Genomic DNA, 23,188 nt, shown 5'->3' with positions numbered 1-23,188 from the left:
CATTTCACTCCTCTACTCAATAAACTCAGGGGCTCCCTATTCTCTCTAGAAACAAATATAAATTTCTTATGCTTATCTTTTAAACTGCCTCACAACTTAGCCCTATTATCTTTTGTGCCTAAATATCCAATATCTTTTGTTTCCCTTACTACATTCTTTAATCCAACCTGTGACCTCATCTGTGTTCTTTAGCTATGACTCTTCATCTCTCATCTCTCAGCATTTGCCCTGATTGCCCCAACGATGCCTGGAAATTTCTTCCTTCCTCACTTCTCCCTTGGAGAATCCCTCTCTTCCTCCATTATACAGCTCTCAGCAACACCATCCATGAAACCTTTCTTGATCTTCCTCACATGCTTCCTTGTATTTCATTACTTTGGGTTTATTTGCTTTATATATTCTGTATATACGTTTGTACATCTTTGTTGTCTCCTCCATTAGAGTGTACATTTCTTATGAGTAGGGAGAATTTCATTTATTATATTTGTGGCCCCTAGGGAGCTAAATGGTGCCCTGGATAGAATGCCAAGCAGGAGTCAGAAGGATCTGTGTTTAAATCCAACACCAGACATTTACTAGCTGGGCAAATCACTCAACCGTGTTTGCCTCAGTTTCATTATCTGTAAAATGAACCAGAGAAGGAAATAAATAGCAAATCACTTCAGTTTCTTTGCCAAGAAAACCTTAAATGGAATCATGAAGAGTCAGACATGACTGAAAACAACTAAAACCAGTAACAACAAAAAATATATCCCCAGTACTTAGCATCGTAGTTGGAAAGTAGTGCACCCATAGGTGTTGATTGGTTGATTGAAAAGAGATATTACCTGTACTGGTTGAGGGAACCCTTCCATCCACAAAGTCTCAGATCCATAAAGGATAGGGGTAGAACATTAAATTTTACAAGGAGTTAAGCTCAGAATGGCTGGATGAAGTGGAATTATTATTATTTTACAGCAAGACTTAGAGGGGGTAAGTAACTTGTCAATTGTCAGCCATCTAATAAATAGTGTCAGAGTTAGGTCTAAAACCCTGCAGTGAGATACTAACATATGTCCTAGATATTATTCTAGATACATCTCGACATGGGGTCTTCTCTTTCCTTAGACATTACTCATTTGAAGATATAATTTTCGAAACCACAGGCCATCTATGCTATTTGTGGGTGTGCTTTGGAGAGCAGGTCTAACTCATTTGCTTCAAGAGTAACTTGGCTACACCATATGAGTCATGGTGTCCAAAATCTACTGCATGGCATAAAGAAAAGAGCATTGGATTTGGAGTTAGAGGGACTTGAGTTTGATTTCCTAATTTAACATTCTATTATATAATACTCCAATGATTTGCAGGAAATTATTTAAGCCTCTGGATCTCAGAGGACCCTAGATTTAGATCTTGAAAAGGTCTCTGAGTTCTTGGACTAGATTAGTCCAATGTTTTCATTTTACAGATGAGGAAACTGAATCCCAGAAGGGTAAAATAATTAGTCCAAGGTTATATGGGTCATCTGGTATTTAATCCATGATTTGAACCCAGGTTTGATTAACTCTCTATCTAGCATTCACTGTGCCATGCTGACTTGGTGTCCACATTGAGGGAAGTTAGACTAGATGAAATCTTTTTGATTTAGATAAGCAATGGTAATACTCTTAAACTGTTCTCTTTTTCTCTCGTGTTACTCCTCTATAATCTCTTTTGTTCTTACCCTTGAGTCTCCCTGACTAAATACCTGTCCTCCTTTCTTCCTGAATTCTCATGGCTTCTCTCTTCTTTATCTCTGGTTAAAAGCCAGATGGGCAGCTGCTCACAAGCTTCAGCCAGGACCCACTATGTTAAAATGACCATTCCATCCCTTTCACCCATTCCTCATCAGAGGCTGTGCTAGAGAAAGTATCCCCAGGGTACACAATTGTAATTGAATTTCTCTGCTGGACCCAGGCCTCCTTGTCCTGGGAGGTGAGGGACAGATGCCTGAGCCACCTGGAAAATGGTGGCCTCAAGCAAGTGGCCAATTGTCAGATTCAATGCCCAAGAGGATAGAGTTTCCAAGAGGAGTAAATAATCATATCGCAGTGCCATGTTCTCATTGCCAGCATCCTTGATCTGATGCCCTCTCCATGGGGGTGTTGACTTTCAGCAACACACATATTTGTTCATTATAATGTAGCAGAAAGGGAATTAGTTTCTGAGATAGGGGACCAGAGGAAAGAACCACTTTATCCATTTGACACTGGGTTAGTCATTAACCTTCCTATGCCTTGGTTTCCTCATTTGCAAAACTTTGGCATTGGATTATATGAGCTCTAAGGTTCTTTCTGCCATCTGATCTGTGATCTTAGTTTCCCGTAGCTGTTTACTAAGGAGACGAAGCCATGTTTAATTCACGTTTATCTACATGATGCTTCTTTCCATTATGTAGGTGTCCATCTCCATGGAAAAAGCCAATGGGATTGTTGATCTTTATCTTTTCTGCTGCTCAGAGAATAATTGTCTGGTTTAGAAATTCCTCCTACCAGTCAATTATCCCACTTTAATACAGAAAGTCTTAGGTTTCTAGAAAACTCTTAAGTAATTTCCTCAGATTACAAAGTTTATATTAAAGTTGGAAATCAAGAAGAGATTGATTAACAGAAAACAAAAACCAAAGATATACCGGTGGTGATAAGCCATGGTAATATGTAACTTTAAGGATGATGGGATAAGACACAGCTCTTGTAAATCTGTTGTCATCATTTTTCATTGGTTTTCAGTCATGTCCAACTCTTCATAACTCCATTTGGGGTTATCTTGGTGGAGACACTGAATTGATTTGCAGTTTCCTTCTCCTGTTCATTTTATGGATTAGAAACTGAGGTTAAGTGAGGTTAAGTGACTGGCCCATGGTCTCACAGCTAGTAAGTGAGGCCAGATTTTAATTCAGGAAAGTGAGTCTTCCTGACTCCAGGTCTAATGTTCTACCCACTATGACACCTAGCTGCTCTAATTGTAAATTAAAGAGATTTAAAAAATCATTCTGAAAAATAAAGCATAATTTTATATAGTCATATGAAATGATTATTAGTATTTATGGAATTAGAAAGGAATAATAGTGACTTAAGCTCTTGGATATTTTTGCAAAGTGACCTGACATCTTAAAATGAGACCAGCTTATTTGAGGGAAAGAAATTATTGTGGACTGAATGTTAGAATTAATTCATTTACAGGGTGCCAATTCTTAGTTTCAGAGAACATATGAATATCTTGACTACCACACAACTCAGATCCAACACATTGTCAGAGAATTATGGGTTAGGGTATTCTCCTTTGGTTGGCAGAGGGAGGAAAGAAAACTGGCATCCTTTTCGGTTACAGTTAAAAACATGAAGAGCTACAGGAGCCCATGTTCTCCTATAAACTATGCCAACTAATAGGCATATCCCTTTTCCTGCAGATACTGTAAACTGAGTTTAATCACCAGAATGGGTGACTTGTAGAAGACTTTTCCTGACCATGCTCCCTTCCTCTTGTTTTTTTTTTTCTCCAGGAACCCCCCCCCCCCCTCTCTCTCACTCTCTCTCTCTCTCTTCTCAATCTTACCTTTTTTTTCCTACTAAGACATTTAATTAATTAAACTGCTGGCCATTTTTCAAGCTTTCCAAATTGGGTCTCTTCCAGATAAACTATCTTCTCCTTGATGTTTTTCCTTAATCTTTTATCTGGATTGGCATCCTCTTCTCTGGGCCAGTGAGATTTCTGTAAAAAACAAAGACTTCTTTTTTTTCATTAACTAAATGAATCCGATGTGAATTCTAACTCTGAAGAGCATTTTCTTCTACCCAAGCAACTCTTTTCTCAGCTGCCATGGAACCTGGGCTTTAAGCAGGATTGAGACTTGAGGGGCTGGCTTGATTCCAGTTTCCCTTCTTGCTTATGCCTTCCGTCTGAGATTAGCTTCCAACTACACTGTCCATACTTGCATTTACATGGTTATTTACATGTTCACTTCACCATTAGAGAGTTCCCCAAGAACCCTGATTTTGTTTATTTTTGTATCCACAGTACATAGCACTCTGTTGTCAAACAGATCTTCCTAAAACACATCTTTGCCCCACTCCCCACCCAATTCATTAAACTTTATTGGCAAATAGACTTTATTTTTCCTATCCCTTATATGAAACTGAGGATGAAAGAGGTAAAATCACTAACGTTAATGGAGACAGGCTAGTTTTTGTAGGGCAGACATGAGGTTAGAACTCAATTTCCCTATCATATTTTCTTTCTTTGAAAAATAAGTACTAGCTTTGCGAATAACCACAGCGAATAAACAGATAGAGTCTGATATGTGGATGTTGGTTCTGAAATACTTCCTCCATTGCCATTGTGGCACCTGTCATTCTTCCATTAAGAATTCTTTTGTTTTGTGAAGTTTTTCTCCCTGTAATAGCCTCTTTATCAGTTCCCAGGCACTTCAGAGAAGAGGTGACCCCTTAAATCTTTATCAGTTAACACCTTAGCTGAAATTAGTTGACCTTCATTTGAGCAAGTCCTAAAAACAAGGAACTAGGGTAGACAGAGGATAAAAGAGAGACTGAAAGGAATGGATGTCAAAGACAAAACTCCACTTTCCTTCGAGCTCTTGCTGAGGGCCACTTTTATATAAAATATGTCTCTTGATGTGTCCTTTTTATCTTCCTCCAGTACCTTTAGGTGACTGGGCAGTATGGCATTCTTTTTTTGAATTGAAAATATTTATTTAATTAATTAATTTAGAATATTTTTTCCATGATTCCATGACTCATGTTCTTTCCCTCCCTTCCTCTCACCCCCTCCCATAGCCAATGCTCAATTCCACTGGGTTTTATATGTATCATTGTTCATGACCTATTTCCCTATTATTGATAACTGCAGCAGGGTGATTGTTTAGAGTCTACATCTCCAATCATATCCCCATCGACCCATGTGACCCTAAGGAAATATGAACTAGGAGTCAGAGTATCTGGATTCTTGACATCATTGTCACTATTTTAGTGTCTTGGACAACTCGCTGCTCCCTGGGCCTCAGTTTGTTCATCTGTAAAATGAGGAGGTTGAACTAGATGTTGTCTAATGTCCCTTTCCATGCTAAAATGAATGAAATTCATGTCATATGTTTATGCAATTGTTCCATAAAGCTTAGGCTTCCAGCTCCCTTCTCCAATTGCATTTTTCTTTTCTTTCTCTCTACTTATCCTAGGTAGCAGGCATCAAAGGGATATTCCTGGCCAACAAAAAGGTGGACGACCAAGTGAAGACATATATCACTTACAACAAAGGCAGGGATTGGCGTCTGCTACAAGCTCCAGACACTGATCTGAGAGGAAACCCCGTCAACTGCTTGTTGGTCAGTCCTACAGTAGTTAGAGGGCCCCGTTCTGAAGTCCACTAGTTAGTGGCAAGGGCTACCCCTTATAGAGGTCTCTAGGGGCAAGGATTGCCCTTAAACTCAGTCAGATTTGTTCAGGGCTCTCCTATAGCTTCTTTGAGGAAATTCTGGGAACCCCAGCTTTCACCCTCATGTGGCTCAAAAGTCAAGCCAGGAGCCCCTGATTTCTTCATTGATTTGGATGAATCTGTCAGTCAACAAAGAATCTCTCCGTTCATACTGAGAAACTGAAGGTCTGCTGGCTCTGTGCTGCTCTCCATGATTGGTGCTAAGTAGCATTAATAATGCATAAAATGTATCTTCTTCCTTAAGGATCTTATAGTGGAGTAGGGAAGGTGATACAGATAACTATAACCTAAATCAGATTGTGATCAGTGCCACAAGAACTTCATAGTCCTGTGGGAAGGGATCAGTTGCAATAAGAGGGATGGTAGAGTCATGAAGACCTTACAAAGGAGGCAACCCCTAAAGTGGACTGTGAAGGAGGAGAATAAATTAGCTAGGAATTAGGGGAATAAATTAGCTTTGAATTAGGGGAATAAGTTAGGAAGAAGGGGGACAAGTTAGCTAGAAATTAGGGGAATAAATTAGCTAGGAAGGAGGGGAATAAGTTAGCTGCAATTAGGGGAATAAATTAACTAAGAAGGAGGGGAATAAGTTAGCTAGAAATTAGGGGAATACATTAGCTAGGAAGGAGGGGAATAAATTAGCTGGAATTAGGGGAATAAATTAACTAAGAAGGAGGGGAATAAGTTAGCTAGAAATTAGGGGAATACATTAGCTAGGAAGGAGGGGAATAAGTTAGTTGGATATAGTGGAATAAGTTAGCTAGGAAGTAGAAAATCACAGTTTGTGGAAATAGCATGAGCAAGGATATGAAAGTAACAATCTATGTGATGCATTTATGGAATTTGAGGTGGGTTGAGCTGTCTTGACTAGCTATGGCAAAAATGGCTGTTACCAGTCTATAGGAAAATTCCTAAAAGATGACAGAACACCATCTCTGTAAGACACCTAAAGCTAGGCAGAAAATGCATGCACTTGCCTTCTTTCAATCTATGCCCCTCTTAGGAGCTATGATTCCCCTACCTGTAATCCCTTCAAAGTAGTGATTTCTCTACATAATGCTGTTCTCCTCTTCCTTTCTTCTGTAGCCCTTTTGTTCCTTGCATCTCCACCTGCAGATCTCAGAAAACCCTTACTCATCAGGACGCATCTCCAGCAAGGACACAGCCCCTGGGCTAGTGGTGGCTACAGGTGAGGATGATGCTATTTCATGGGTCATTCCTTTGAGACAATAATGGTGATAATTGTTATGATAATAACTCACTTGTTTTAAGGGAGTTTCATGTTATTATAATATTTTTATATTTGTTAATTCATGGAATCCTTAGAAACATTGTAGAGTAAGTAGGTAGTACTGTAAAATAGTCATTCAGCAGAAGAAGAAATAAATGATGAGAGCGGTAGAGTGACTTTCCCAAAGTCATATAGCCAGTTAGTGAGCAAGGAAGATTCAAACCCAGATCTACTTATTCCTAGCTCAGTGTTTTCTCTGCTTTTCCACATTTCCTCTCAGCACAGGTAACTGAGGATCCCAGAAAACTGAAATGTCTCAGCACTTGTAATAACCAATTCCATTGTCATATGATAATGGGATCATAATTTAGAGTCGGGATGGACCTCAAGACTAACAAGGCTAATATCTTCAAATTACAGTTTAAGAAACTGAGGCCCAGAGAGCTTAAGTGATTTGTCTGACCTCACACAAGTTGCAACAAGCAATGAGGTAATATAGATAGGCAGTTAGTTAATATAGTGCCTAGAGCTCTGGGCCTGGAGTCTTAAAGGCCTAGGTTCAAATCCTGCCTCAGACACTTATTACCTGTATGATCCAGGGCAAGTCACTTAACCCTGGTAGCCTAAGTTTCCTCCTCTTTGAAATGAGCTGAAAAAGAAAATGGCAGACTACTTCAGTCCCATTACCAAGAAAGCTCTAGATGGGGTCACATGGTTCAGACATAACTGGAAAATGACTGAACAACACCAATACCACCACCACCACCACCAAAGCAGTTGCAAGAGGCAGAGCTGGGATTTGAACCCAGGACTTCTAACTCCAAATTTAGCACTATTTTCACAGCACCACACTGTATATAATCTTGGTCATCAGAGGTTTAGCAAGAACATATCTACTGTCAAAGACAAAGCTGTAGGTGTTCCTATAGGAAAAGGAAAAGGTCAACTTGTAAAGTATTAAATTGAAGATGATTATTCCTCTTTAAAAGAGAATTCTTTTTAGAATTATTTTAAATAACAAACTCCATTCAAATCTTAATTTGTAAATGATTAAGCAATTTGATGGACAATCTAGGAAGAAAAAAATAAATGTAAGGCTAAACTGAAAATCATTATAGTGCTTGATAATTGCAAATAATTTTATAAACATTATCATTTGAACCTCACAATGAGAGCATTTTACGTACTTAAAAAAACCCTTAGTCTCAGGGTGGCAAAGGGGCTGACAGATCAGAAACGTGAACCTTGTTGTTCTGACTGTGAGGCAAGTGCTTTTGGCCAAATGCTACCAGTCGCCAGAATTTCTCCTGGGGATCCCTGGGAGGATCTTTGGGCTAGAATGAAGTAATTTGATCCAACCTAGGGCAACATATCTAAATGTTAGAAACTCAATTTTCTTGAGGAAAAAAGTTTTCCTTTGGATGAAAGCCTCTAAATTTTGTCCAGCTGTTTTTGGAGTTTTTACATTTTACATTTTACTCTTTTCTTTGGAAAGACAGTCTGTACCTCTGGCTGACATGTTTATGTTCAGATATGTTTAGGGTTCAGAGTTATGATTTCACTGGCAGGAGAATGAATGAGGAAACTCCCTCTACTAATGAAGATCAGCACATTCTCTGCAAATTATAGTCAGAGAAATGTGTTGAAAAGCACTGAGTGGTTAAATGACTTTTCCAGACTCATATAGAATTTTTTGTCTGTAAACTGAGGGAATTGGGTTGGAAAATCTTTGAGATTTTTTGCAGATTTAATACTCTTAGTCATCCCTACCACCTGCCACCAATGGGGCAAATAGACCAGCATTGTAGGAGTATTAGAACACTGTGGGTAGGTAAGGGGAGTAGATAGAGGAGTCACCATTACTCCTTTGAACAATGTTTCCCCTTGGACCATAGAAGGAAAAACCCAGGACCTTGTGTCTAGGAGCCAGAAGGGTTTCACTAGCTCTACTCTCAGTCTCAGCCCCTCAGTTGACATTGAGGGGATCCAGCACTACTAAGAGGGCTCTCCTTCCTTGCGCCAACATACCAACTGCCAGTGTCTAGCAGGAACAAACAATAGTCCCAGGAGGAGCAGAACTCACAAGACCACAGATCATTCCTACAGCTATTATCCCAGGAATCAAATTCCATTGGAGATGTGGCTTGGCAGCTATCTCTGGGTGCTACAGGCATGGCTGTTGAAAACAGAAATGAAGTTTCCAGATAAGGCATTGACTACGTCGATGAAAAAGTCATGTAAAAAAGAGGTATTATCATCTGTTTTGCTGTTGTACCCCTCTGACCATGAATATGACTTGTCCCTGAAATCCTCTATATGTATGATGTCTTCAATTAGAATGCGCTCTTCTTGAGAGTAGGAGTGGTATTACTTTTATATTTGTATCCTAGTGCATAGTATAGTGCTTGGTACTTAATGAATACTTTTTCCTTCCTCTCTTCTTCTTTCTCTCCTGCCTCCCTTCCCTCCCTCCCTCCCTCTGTTTCCCTCCCTCCCTCTGTTTCCCTCCTTCCCACTTTCCCTTCTTCCTTCCTTCCTTCCTTCCTTCCTTCCTTCCTTCCTTCCTTCCTTCCTTCCTTCCTTCCTTCCTTCCTTCCTTCCTCCCTTCCTCCCTCCCTTCCTTCCTTCCTTCCTCCCTCCCTCCCTTCCTTCCATCCTTCCTTCCTCCCTTCCTTCCTTCCTTCCTTCCTTCCTTCCTTCCTTCCTTCCTTCCTTCCTTCCTTCCTTCCTTCCTTCCTTCCTTCCTTCCTTCCTTCCTTCCTTCCTTCCTTCCTTCCTTCCCACCTTCCTTCCTTTTCAGAATAATGAAATCCAGGGGCAGCTAGGTGGCTCATTAGATAGAGAGCCAGGTCAATAGATGAGAGGTCCTGGGTTCAAATTTGCTCTCATATAATTCCTGCCTGTGTGACCTGGGGAAAGTCACGTAACTCTGATTGCCTGGCCCTTAACTGTTCTTCTGCCTTGGAATTGATACACAATGTTAATTCTAAGACAGAAGACGAGAGTTTAAAAAGAAGAATGTATTGATAATCAAAATGCTAGAATTCATTTCTAGCTTGGATACCAATGAATTCTGTACTCCTAGGTGGCTGACCTAACCTTTAAGTACTTTCTATCAGTGTGACATCAAGCAAATTGCATACATAATCTCTGCACCTCAGTTTCTTCATCTGTAAAAGGAGGGAGATGGACAATATGAACTCTAAGATTCCATCCAACTCTGTCTGTAGGACTATCGTTGCTCTTATTTTTCCCAGACAAACTCTTTTAAGTTTCAGAGAAGCTGTTGATCTACCTGGTAGAAAAGTCCCACCTAAGGTACACTGGTAAAATCACAAATCTTGCAAAAAAAAAAAACAAAAACAAAAACATAATAACAACCCAAAGCTCTATTTTCACTAAGGAGATGGCCAAATTTGCCATGTACCAAGATGGTTATCTGTTTGTAACCCTGAGCCTAGAGACCTTAAGAAAGTTAAGCAGTGAAAACCTAAAATGACTCCCTTCTTCCACTCTGCCTCACATAACTCTCCCCTCAGGCTCCTGAAGTTACTTTGAAACTGTATATAAAATATGGACTCAGTGATCCACCTATGAATTCTAAACTAACATAAAATTCATTCTTTGCTTAAAGAAAACCAACCACATTCTTTCATGAATATGCACTGTACATAGCCCAGAATATCAACACCTCAAAGTTATTTTTTCTTCCTTGTATTTTGGGTTTAGGATTAATGGATTTGATGATATGCCACAGGGAGTCTGGGAGGAATACATTGTTTGCATTCAAAAAATGGTTTGCAAATGCTGGATTAAAAGCCTGAGTTGGAATCATTGGAGTTTGCCTCCATACCTGCTCCCAAGCTCTTTCCTAGCAGATATTGCCAGGGTTTACTTGTGGCAGGGTTGCAGTGTTAGCAAGGTTCCTGGACCTCTCTGTTTGCATGTTTTACCTCTTCAACAAGACTTCTTCCCCAGCTCACCCCCAACTCACAAACACAAGCAGACACATACACTTTGGGGTTCTTGATCATTTTGCCATTTCCTTAATAGCCACATTTATACCCAAACAAGGCTCTTCCACGTCAGTCCACTTGAATATGAATTTCAGGTACTCCCTATGTGCCATTATCCGTCTTCACTCTTAAAGATGAGAGGGACAGGTTGTGTCTTCTTAGAAAAGGAAGGTCAGGCAGCAGCAGGGGAGCCGATGGTATCACACTCCCTATGTAACTAGCAACTCTTTCTTCTCTTATGTTTGCTCCTGCCTCTTCATTATGTGAAACTAAGCATCCTCATTCCTGTAAGAATCATCCATACCTCAGTTCTGGAAGAAAAAAATGAAGGCAGTCAACTAAGCTCCCCCCAAGACAATGTGATTTAGAGCAGGAATGTTAAAAGTGTCACTTTGGGGGAAGAAGCTTCATTAGTGTTTCACTTAACCTTTAAAAGGTAGTCACTCTCTTCTTTCTTCTCTCTTTCTCCACATTGCATACCTGTAGGGAAATAGATGCATCTGCTTCTCTTTGCTAATGTCCCTGGGTATTGTGGCCAATCTTTATCCCCTCTACCACCTTGCCTGTTTAGAACACAGGTCCAAAATAGTTTTGTCTGAGCCAAACAAGATATTTCTAGCAAAGATGGGCCAAAAGGCAGGGCAAGGTGCCAGGGCATAGAGAAATTGACGGAGCCATCTTCATCTCTTCTGGTATGGTGGAATGAGTCCTGGATTGAGAAGAGGATATAGATAGAATACTGGCTTTGTCTGTGTGTCCTTGGGAAAGTTTTTGAAACTTTCTGAGTCTCGGTTTCCTCATTTGTAAAATAAGGAGGTTGTTTCTCCTAGTTCTAAAACCCCAAGCCCGAATACTCATGTCTTATCACTGGGAAGACTAAGATAAACTGACCGCTGTCTTCTCAAAGACCCTTTAATTGAAAGCAAAGCTTTTCAGATGTGCTGATTTCTGTGATGGTGAATATCAGGCCCAGTAGAGAGACATAAGAGATTAGGTTTGAACCATCTCCCCAATGCCCACCCAAGCATCCATGGAGATTAGCTCATCTTTTTTATAACACGATTTCCTGACAAGTAATACAAGTTTCATCTGCATTTTCAAATGAAGAAATTGAGGACCAGAGACAGATAACTTACTTATCATAGTTAGCAGGTATCTGAGGCCAAGATGGCAGCTGGGTCTTCTGAGTTCTAATCCAATGTGCTTATCATTACACCATGCCACACTGAACTGGGGGCCAAGATACATTATTAGAGGCCAGATTGGTGGAGTAGAAAGAAAATGGTTTTGGAATCAGGATGTGAATTAGAATTCTTGCTCTTTTTTTTTTTTTGCATCTTTAGGCAAATCATTTAATTCCTTTGAGTCTTAGTTTTCTCACCTATAAATGAGGGGCTTGAACTACTGGCTTTTGAGGTCCTCTTTCCCTAGGAAACATCATATACTATTCCAGAAACTGCCTTTGGGAAGGAGGCAGTATGAGATATGAAAAGAATTCTGGCATTAGAGTGAGAGGGCTTAAATTCATATCTCATTTCCAATACCTCCTACCTGTAGGACTTAGGGCAAGTTGTTGAACCTCCTTGGGCTTCAATTTCCTCACCTATAAAATGAGAGTTATAGCCAATGACTTTGATGGTTTCTTCTGACTTGAAATCTATGATCTTATAATTAGATATTCTCTAAGGCCCCATCAACTGGAGTTCTATTGTTAGATCTGCTATTAATTCTGTATGCAAGTTAATTCTGCCTCAGACACTTACTAGCTGAGTGACCAGAGCATGCTTATAGAAAGAAAGGGGGTAGAGCATATAGCGAGCTATACTTGGAATCAGGAAGACCTGGGTTTGAATCCTACCTCAGATACTTAGCTGTATGATCCTGTGCAAGTTGTTAAGCCTCGGTTTCTCCTTATATGAAATAGAGATAATAATAGCACTTAACTTTGAAGGGTTGTTATGAAGATAAAAAAATGCCTACAAAGCACTTTGTAAACCTTAAAGAATGACATAAATATTATTATTACATTCATCTTTAAGCCTCAATTTCCTCACTTGTAGAAGGGAGATGGTAACATTTTCAATTCTTGTCAGTAAAGCAAAATGTAAACAATGTGAGCTGTTCTTCATGGATGGTTGGGCTTATGAGCATATATGCACAATGATGGCTTAGACTAAGTGATCTCTAAGGGCCCCTTTCCGCTCTGTAATTCCATGAGATGACAGCTTTCCCAAAAAGATCGCTAGCTTCTAGTCTCTTCAGTGATGTCTTCTCCATTCCCCAGTGAGGGGAATGGGATCATTTACTCCAGACACCCACTCTTTGGAACCATTCACCAAACCTCTATCCAATCACTTCCTGGCTCCACAGCTTGTAGAACCCGAGGGTTATTTTTGGAAACTTGAGTGTCAAAACAAGTTGGCTAGTTGTGTGCTCTCTAATGCTGATGGGAGTTTGACAGGCAGTAGCAGGGCTTTAATTTCTCATTTTGGAGCATTAAATGTCAGGAGCTCAATTAACATTTTCATTATTGCCTTTTTATTGTACTCTTATTTAGACTACAGATGCATAGGAGTGAATATTCTTTCCCTACTATTTTAAAGAAAAACTATCAGACATTGCAATGTATTTTTAAGTGCATGTGTGTGTGTATATTTTTTCCCTGGACACAGAACTTCTCCCCCCATACACACACACACACACACACACACACACACACACACACACACACATACACATCCACCTATTGACATCAGATTGACGGTGAATTTGAGAGATTTCATTTAGCACTATGCTAGATGCTAGAAATGGTTAAAGATGACCCTAAATACATGATATTATTTTATTCTCATAACAATGATGTGAGTTAGAAAATATGAGGATTATCTGTTTTATAGAGGTAGAAGCTAAATCACTTGCCCAGGATAGTCCTAGAATTCAAATTCAGGTTTGGTAGCTTCACATCTGGGGCTTTTTATGCTGCCTATCAAAACTGAACTACATTAGGTAATTGGTTCCTTTCTCCACTGGGGAAATAGGTTGATAGTAGAGAACACAAGCCTCTTGGAGGCAAAAATGGTGGAAGGCAATGGGGTATTTGAAAGGTCGTGAGGAATGAGCAGCAAGAAGCATGTTTTCAGTTGTCTTTCAGACCAATGAGTCAAGCAGCTTTTGAATGGGCGATCAAAAACCATCCTAGGAATGGCTGCTCTTCGTCCTATGTGCTATGTAAGAACCAAAAATAAAGCAGAGTTTTCATGGAGCTCTCAAGAGTTGGATACACATACTTTGAGAGTTAAGAAAAAATGAAAGTCATTGATATCAGGCTACTTGAAAAGCTAGTGTAACTTAAGACACTAAGAGAATGAAATAGAATTTCCCACTTTATTCTACCCCAGTTGGGACACATCTGGATTATTATATTAAGTTCCGGATGCCACATTTTAGAAGGAAATTAACAGTTAGAGTATCATCCAGGAAATGAAAAATAGGACACTGATGGAACTCAAAACTGTGCCACTCAAGGAGCAACTGAAGCAAATGTTTTTTGAAATAAAGGGACTACAGATGTTCAAGAGGCAGTATGATGCACATGAGAAAGGAAGTAGAGTCAGGAAGACATAGGCTGAAGTCCTGCCTCTCACATATACCTACTGGTTCTATAACCCAGGGCAAGTCAGTTTCCCTCTTAATGTCCCAGGTAACTCTCTAAGACCATCAGTGGTAGATCAGATGGTGATAAGAAATGGTAGAGGGAACTGATCACTGAGGGCTACTTACACTGATAAAAGTACAAGTCTGTCTAAAAAAATATTTTTATAAAAATATCTTTGGCTTAAAGAAGAGAATGAAAAGTTCAGTGGGAAAGAGTTTATCTTCAATAAAAGGAAGGAATCTCAACCAGAGGAGCGAGTAAATTGATCCTCTGTGGTTCTGCAATGTAGAATTTGGGCAATGGATTGGAGTAGGAAGCCATAAGGTTCTAGTATAATAAAAGGAGTTCATAATTTTTATGGGGTTTGCAATAGTACATGCATGCTTAGTGGCCAAGGAAAATTAGTCTTTGGTGAGATAGAGCTCTTAAAAAGTGTGAATGTATCTTAGAGCCCTCAAAAAGAAGTAGAACCTGCCATTTCAATCTTCTTTTGTTGGTAACCCCCAAATTGGACTGCAGTTTCTTCCCTGGCTATCTCACAATGAAAGAATTGCTTCATTAAGTCATGGAAGATATTCATTAACTCTTAGAAGACATATGTCAGTAGTGGATAAAAGGGATTAGGGAGAAGATTCCTACACAGAGCCTGATATTGACTAGCCTAACCAACTCAAAAATTCTGTAATTCTTTGATTCAAAGGAGCTAAAAATGTGCAAGGTCTCCATTTACAACATAGAACCTCCAAGTCTGGGAGTAATATGACATTTTCCTGACTTTTTTTACTGGAGCCTTTTTTCCTTTCTAAGTTTCCTTTTCTGCCATGTACTATAGTTCTGGGATATAAAAATCAAAACCAAACAAAAGCCATTCAGCAAATCATTCTCTACAAACCAATTTACTCTCAGTGTTGCCTCATGCTTCTCAAATGATTTATTCTAGGCAATGTCGGCACAGAACTCTCATACACAGAAGTTGGCATGTTTGTCTCCTCTGATGGGGGAAATACCTGGAGACAGGTAACTTGGGGAAGGGCAGAGGGGAGGCATGTCTATTTCTGTCTGTAATTATAACCCATGGTGATAGGTTTTCAGATTGCTTAGGAATCTTGGGTGATGGCCACACAATACCCAAATATTGACTCCTTTGGGTCAAGTAGGCATAAAAACTAAGCAAACTGATTGTAAGGGCTAGTGTCCCTGGAAGTATATCAGAAGACATAGGTTCTAGACATGGATCTGCTCCATCCACTTCTGAAACCTTAAAGATGTCACTTTATCTAACTTCAATTTCTTCCTCTGTAAAATGAAACATTTAGACTAAGTGAACTCATAAGATCACTTTTAGATCTAATTCTCTATGATTCTAGGGTTATCCTGGTGTGTATAAACAGAGCCTTAGAGTGACTTTAGAGCATCTGAATAATCTGTCCAAAGATCCATATATAGATGTGAGTTTTCCATTAATTAGAGGCATTAGACAATTAGCAATGCGAAATCCTTCTTAAAAGATAGCTAGATGGTATTGTGGACAGAGTGCCATGCTGGAGTCAGGAAGACTCATTTTGCTGAATTCAAATCCTGCCCCAGATACTAGCTATGTGCTCCTGGGCAAGTCACTAAATCCTAAAATGAGCTGGAGAAGGAAGTGGCAAACTACTCCAGTATCCTTTGTCAAGAAAACTACAATGGAGTCACAAAGAGTTGGACCCCATGGAAACAACTGAACAACCACATCTTTCTTAGATCATTTTATTTTGGGGGATGGGGAATAAAGCATTATCAACAAATTTTTGATGTGCATTTGCTATATGTAAGGCCTTATTCTAAGTTCTGTGAGGAGTAGAGAGATGTGATCTTTGTTCTTAAGAAATAAATAATGTTACAGTAAGAATAGGGAGATAGGACACAAGTATCAGAAAATAGATGACAATATGAGGCAGAGAACTGCTAATTCTACATAAAAGAAATTCTCCAACCTGTTTTTGCTTGAGCATATCTACATAATCAGTGTAGATTAGATCTAAGAAAGGGATGCTGCCTAGAGGAAGAAAACTTAGAGAAATATCTAACTTATGCTGTAGAGAAAGCCTAGGTTGAATCTTTTTGTGTCTGAAAAGCCTCGCCAAAGTCAGATACTTCTGAGTGAATTTGTTGAGTGCTCACATTGGCTGACCCTTTCTAACTCTCTTCATCCTTCTTTTCCCTTCTCCTGTTTACCTGATTTTTGTTTTCAGATCTTTGATGAAGAGTATAACATTTGGTTCTTGGACTGGGGAGGAGCTCTTGTGGCCATGAAACACACATCTATGCCCATCAGGCATTTGTGGTAAGGAGAGATCAATTCCCCAGTGGAGATGGTTTTCTAGGAGAGTTGGATTGGGCTATTCATTCAATATCATTTCATACATATAGTTAGAAGTGGGTTTTGGGGTGCTACTTCACATGTGTGTCTACTCCCTAAAAATCAGATTGTGTCTCTGGTTGTAGGATGAAGGGAGAGATACAATGAAGGAAAAACCCTATAACCACTTGTGGGGAGTTTTTATTCAGTTGGGGATATTACACTAGATTACATGTAGTGAATAGAAAATAAAAGTTATTATTTCAAATGTCATCATTCTGTGTTCTTATATGATAGTAAGAGACAGCAAGAGAGCACTTATCGTCCTTGGATGAGTTTATATCACCTGATTAACACTATTCTTGGGTACTATATTAGCCCAGCCATTGCCAGGGATTTTTGAAACATAATGGAGAATAGGAGGGGCACTGAAAAATTAGAAAACATAAGTTTGGTCCTGATTCCTTACCCCCATGTACTCCTCACCCAAAAGGAAGAAGATGAAATTTATAAATTATAGACAAAGGAACTTGATATTCCTTCCTGGTGCAATTCTAAAATGTATTATTCAAAAAATTGTTAGTAAAGATAGCAGTTAGTAAAAGTGGATATAATTCGACTTGGATTTTTCACAAAAAAAAAAAAAACTTTTTCTTTTGTGTGTGAGAGAGACAGAGAGAGAGAGAGAGAGAAATGGGTTCAATGATAGTACAATTAAATGGAAACAGAATTAGATGAATTGTTGGACCCCAGAGAGTAACTACCAATGATTCAGTGTCAGGTTGCAAACCATAATAGGTGTCTTAGCAATTTTGTGCATAGCCCTATTGGAGAGTAGGGTGGAGAGAGAAGAAAGGAAATAAGCATTTTAAAGGACCTACTATGTGCCAGGCACCTGATCCTCACAATAACCTTGTAAGGCATATGCTATTTTACACTGGAGGAATCTGAGGCAAACAGAGGTTAATTGCACTTTACCTAGAGTTATATGTGTAGTTAAGTGTCAGAGGCTACATTTAAACTCAGCAAATGACTTTAGAACCTGCCCTCTATTCATTGTACTAAAAGCTCCCTCAATGTAATAATCATTTAATATTTTTGTTTGTGACTTGGGTAAGAGCATACATAGGAATTTTGACAAATATTCAGATGAACAAAGAGAAGGAGGATAGCTAATTCACTGGATGATAGAGCCAGCATTTTAAGAGATTGTGATAGAGTTGACCATTTGGTTTTATCTAATACGATGAAATAGATAATAAATCCACTTACTCTTAGGTTGGAACAATTGACTTCAAAAGAACAGTATGGACTGGTACAGATAGATAACAGTTTGTCTGAAAAAAGTTTTATGGCTTTTAATGGACTACAAGCTCAATATGAGTTAAGAGTAAAAAAAAAAAAGGATTCAAGGAAGCTGTCTTGATTTTATATTGAAATAAGAGGGGCATAGCCAAAACTATAACTAGAAAAATTTTGTAGCCATGGAAAATCACCAGGGCAAGTGATATGAAGATACCTCAACTGAATTGGGACGGAAGAAGAGAACAGGATTGGGGTAGGAGGAGAGAAACTCATCCAACTGGCATGTTAGCTTCCTCTTTTAGTTAATTTGTTAATTATCATTTTTATTTTTTTCCACATTACCTGTCAATATGATTTTTAATACTAATTTTCTGGCATTTTTCTATTCATGTTCTCTCTCTTTCCCTCACCTATCCCCTCTCCCCAAGAAAGCAGGTAATATGATATAGGTCATACATGTTATCTTATAGAACATATTTCCATGTTCATCATGTTGTGAAACAAGACACATATTGCTTATACTAGAGAAAAATTCATGGAGGAAAGGAAGTGAAGAATGGTATGCTTCAGTATGCATTTGGACTCCGTCTGTTCATTCTATTGCAGTGGAGTTAGCGTTCTATTTTAAATGATTATTCTTTTTTTTTTCTGTGTAAACCGTTACCTTCTGTCTTAGAATTGATACGAAGTGTTGGTTCCAAGATAGAAGAGTTGTATGAGAGAGGAAATTGGGGTTAAGTGACTTGCCCAGGATCACAAAGCTAGGAAGTGTCTGAGGTCATATCTAAATGCAAGGCTTCCCATCTCCAGGACTGCCTCTCTATCCACTCAACCACCAGATGCCCCTTGATTATCCTTAATAAGTGATGAGTCCTGTTGTTTCAGTGTTGACAAAGGACTATGCCATGAATGCCTTCTAAATTTATATCTTGACTCTGGGGTATAACCTCCAGAAATAAGAAAGCAATCATTTTGTATGCTGCTATTTTCAAACCACATCTGGTTCTATTCAGTTCAGGGTGTTGCATTTTAGGAACAACATCGATAAAGCAGAGAGTGCTTAGAGGAGGACATCCAGCTAGGGGAAGGGCATTAAACCATGCCTTTTGAGCATCCATTGAAGGAACAGATGTTTAGCCTCTGGAAGAGAAGACATTAGGCTATGTAGTAAGTGTTTTTGAATATGTGGAGGAAGGATTAGGTTTGTTCTGCTCGACTTCAGAGTCCAGAATCAGGAACAATGGTACCGGCTGTAAAGAGGAAAATTCAAGCTTAATGTAAAAAAAAAAATTACAATTAGAACTGTGCAAAAATAGAAGTGGTTGATCACAGTAGAGGACCTCTATTGTCAGCCATAAGACTATTAACCAGGCCTTTGGAAAAGGCTATTATTTTCCAGATGTGGGTTAGAGTAGATGGCCACCGAGTCTTCCTCCTATGCTTTAGAAACAGTTAGGTGCATAGTAGGCAAAGGGTAGGGTCAGTTAAAGAAGCCTTCTTGAGCAGATGTCCCTTGAGGCATGTTTTGAAGGACTGTATTGTAAAGGGTAAATTTAGGGGTTTTGACTAATATATTATCCTTATAGTTGCCAGGGATTAATTCAAATCCCAATAAAAATACTCGTCAGTTTTGGAAATTTTATGGTGGCTTAAGTAATATAGAGGGAAGGAATTAAGAAGAAGAGAGGGAAAAGGGTATAAGATTTCTGCAGCCTAGCCTGAGCCAAGGGGAGTTCAGAGACCTTCCAGCCATGAGGCCTCCTCCAAGATGAGGGGCTTCCTAGGAGGATGATGTTTTTAGGAAAGGTAAAGGAAAAAAAAAGGAATCAGCCTAAACACTGAGAGAGCTCAAGGAAGATGCCTCACCTGACCCATGATATTAAGCTTCTCCCAGTTACTATATCAAGGACGTTCCATGCAATAGCTGAAGCCACACCAAGATGCCAAGATGCCCAGCACACTGCCACCAGCCACCTCTCCGCCAAAAGAGCCAGAGTCACCTCTCCATGAAAAGAGGCCAAGAGAGGAAGTGACATGAAATATATAAACTGTTTTTACATTACTACCTGCATCTCACATGTACCAATGGTAGCTTAAGCTTGATTTAGGACAGCCTAGGGGGTCTGTCAGTTGTTTCTGATTTGTCATTTGCTTGCACATATCTGTCATAGGCCATTCTTCTCAACACTTAATTCTTAAGTAGGGGTGTAGACATTCCTGTTTTGTTAGACTAATCAGAGTGGAGTAAATCTAAAATTCACAGTATTAAATAACAACAACAATTATAGTAAGATCCCAGGATGCTTTTTGTATAGAGATATCTCAAGGAAACACTATGTATTCGGATAGCAGGGAAGAAGGAAGGAAGACAAGCAGCCAAACAATATCCCAACACCTCAGTTCTTCAACCTAATCATTCAGTCCCCTTGGAAATCATTTCCTCACCCAGCTTTGCCATGCCCAATGGAACAACCATTAGTGCTAGTAGCCAACTTCATAGAGAGGATGTGAGGGAAAATGAATGAGAGATGCTTTCAGTGCTCTTGGTCATTAGCAATAAAAATGCTAGGTCAACTAAGGATGAAGTGTTATTTATGGCTAGCCTTATCTGACTATTAAAAAACCTCTGACCTTTAGGGAATACAAATTCCCTGTGAGGTGAGATAAGTTGAATATGGAGATAGTAGAACAGGAAGCCCCTCTAAAGAATCAACTTCACTCTCTCTGTATTAGATGTTATAGGGAAGCATAAGACTGTGGTTCCCCCTCCCCCCCAGGCACTTTCACTTTCATTGAAGAAATGATTCAGCAAGAACAAGACAGTAGGTGAGTGCCTCATGAGTACTTACTTGAGTTCCTGGCATTTCTGGCTTCGATGATTAGGGAAGGCTACAAAATTTAGGTGACCCTGGAAAGATGGGAAGGTTTCCAGAGGTAGAGAGTGGTGGAATGGGATTTCCTGGGCAAAAAAAAAAAAATAGCAGTAGTGAAGGAGCAGAGTCTCTTTGTCCCTTCTCTAATCTATCTTCCACAAGGTTGCCAAGATAGATCAACATGGGTCATGTTCTTCCCCTTATCAAAACTTTAGTTACTCCCTATCACCTCTAGGATATAATTATGAGGAAAAGAAATAATATTATAAGTTTGTTAGTTATAGCACTTTAGGGTTTACAAAGTGCTTTGAATATACCATCTCACAACATATATTATCTTCACAACAACCCTGTGAAATAGGTATTATTCTTTTTTTTAAATTAATTTATTTGCTCAATTTAGAACATTATTCCTTGGTTACAATAATCACATTATTTCCCTCCCTCCCTTCCACCCACATTTCCCACAGCTTATGCACAATTTCACTGGGTATCACTTGTGTCCTTGATCAGAACCTGAAATAGGTATTATTCTTATTTTTAAAGGTGAGGGAACTAAGGCTAAGAAGTGATTTACTGATAGTTACACACCTAGTAAATGTTAGAGTTTGAACTCAAATTTTCCCAATTCCAAGGCTAGCACCCTATCCACCACATCACCTAGGTGACATAAAAACGTCTCAGCTTGACTTTTAGAGCCATTTACAGTGGGACTCCAGCCTGTTGTTCCAGGCTTACTGCAAATGACTCCCCCTTTTTCCATTCAAAATGGCCTATTTTCTGATTCCCTTACATCAGGGCTCCATCTTCTTCCTTCACATCTTTGCAAAAGCTATCAGCAATGGTTGGAATATATTCCCACCTTTCCCTCTTCAGATCTTTAGTTTTCTTCAAGACTCGCCATCTCCCATGAGAAATCTTTCTGGATCCTCTTAGTTATGAGGCCCATTTCTCTCCTCCTCATACATATATTTATTTGATTACATGTTGTATCCCCACCATACTTTGTAAGCTTCTTGAGGTGAAAGACTATGTTCAGTTGTATTGTATTCCCCATGCATAATATAATGCAATAAGAAGGCATGTCATACATTATTTTTTTTTAATTTTTAAACATTATTTTATTTGGTCATTTCCAAACATTATTCATTGGAAACAAAAATCATTTTCTTTTCCTCCCCCCTCCGCCCCCACCTCTCCCATAGCTGGCGCATGATTCCACTGGGTATCACATGTGTTCTTGACTCAAACCCATTTCCATGTTGTTGGTATTTGCACTAGAATGTTCATTTAGAGTCTCTCCTCAGTCATATCCCCTCCACCCCTGTAGTCAAGCAGTTGCTTTTCTTTGGTGTTTTTATTTTCACAGTTTATCCTCTGGATAGTGTTTTTTAGATCCCTTCAGATTGTTCAGGGACATTGCATTGTCCCTAATGGAGAAGTCCATCACCTTCGATTGTACCACAGTGTATCAGTCTCTGTGTATAATGTTTTCCTGGTTCTGCTCCTTTTGCTCTGCATCACTTTCTGGAGGTTGTTCCAGTCTCCATGGAATTCCTCCACTTTATTATTCCTTTTAGCACAATAGTATTCCATCACCAACATATATCACAATTTGTTCAGCCATTCCCCAATTGAAGGGCATCCCCTCATTTTCCAATTTTTGGCCACCACAAAGAGTGCAGCTAAGAATATTCTTGTTCAAGTTTTTTTTTTCCTTATTATCTCTTTGGGGTATAAACCCAGCAGTGCTGTGGCTGGATCAAAGGGCAGACAGTCTTTCATGTCATACATTCTAACTGATTTGGATTCAATTGGATAGTGCATATTTGTGTTCAGAGGATGATGAGTTTAGCATGTCAGGGAATGGCAGGAATTAAGGGTAGACATTCAGGCTTTTTTTTTTTTTCCCAAATGGCTAATTTGCAGAGGTCCTGGTAGAGCACAACTGCTAAGGAATGCGAACATTAGCCTCTAAGATACAGGAAAACAGAGATTTTTTGAGCAGAGAAAGTAAAGGCATTGAAAAGAGCACCAACTTAGGATTCAGAGGAATTGAGTTCAAAACCTAGCTCTAATGCTTACTATCATTGTGATAACTAGACAAGTCACAAATCTCCCTCGTCCTCTCCATCTCTACAATGAGTGTAATAGACTAGATGACTTCTGAAATCCCTTCTAACTGAAAATTTGTGATCTCATGATATGATCAAAATGTTTTACAGAATTGCCTTACAAACCCTTCACATTTTCAAATAAATAGATGAACAATTTAATTTAATTTTTAAAATTTATTAA

At 39.1% G+C, this 23,188-nt stretch overlaps 1 protein-coding gene across 2 annotated transcripts in view; it reads left to right on the top strand.

Annotated features, from left to right (window-relative positions):
• SORCS3 (sortilin related VPS10 domain containing receptor 3) overlaps positions 1-23,188 on the top strand; it is a 724,209-nt gene that overhangs the window by 595,136 nt on the left and 105,885 nt on the right. For both annotated transcript variants that reach the window (XM_007479197.2, XM_056804235.1), the window contains 4 exons: positions 5,213-5,359; positions 6,556-6,658; positions 15,312-15,388; positions 16,606-16,697. In XM_007479197.2, coding sequence (XP_007479259.2) covers positions 5,213-5,359; positions 6,556-6,658; positions 15,312-15,388; positions 16,606-16,697 — 419 coding nt within the window. The remainder of the gene's footprint in view (positions 1-5,212; positions 5,360-6,555; positions 6,659-15,311; positions 15,389-16,605; positions 16,698-23,188) is intronic.

This window comes from Monodelphis domestica, chromosome 1 (genome assembly GCF_027887165.1).
Source record: "Monodelphis domestica isolate mMonDom1 chromosome 1, mMonDom1.pri, whole genome shotgun sequence".
Lineage (NCBI taxonomy): Eukaryota > Metazoa > Chordata > Mammalia > Didelphimorphia > Didelphidae > Monodelphis > Monodelphis domestica.
This window is presented reverse-complemented; position numbering and strand designations above follow the sequence as displayed.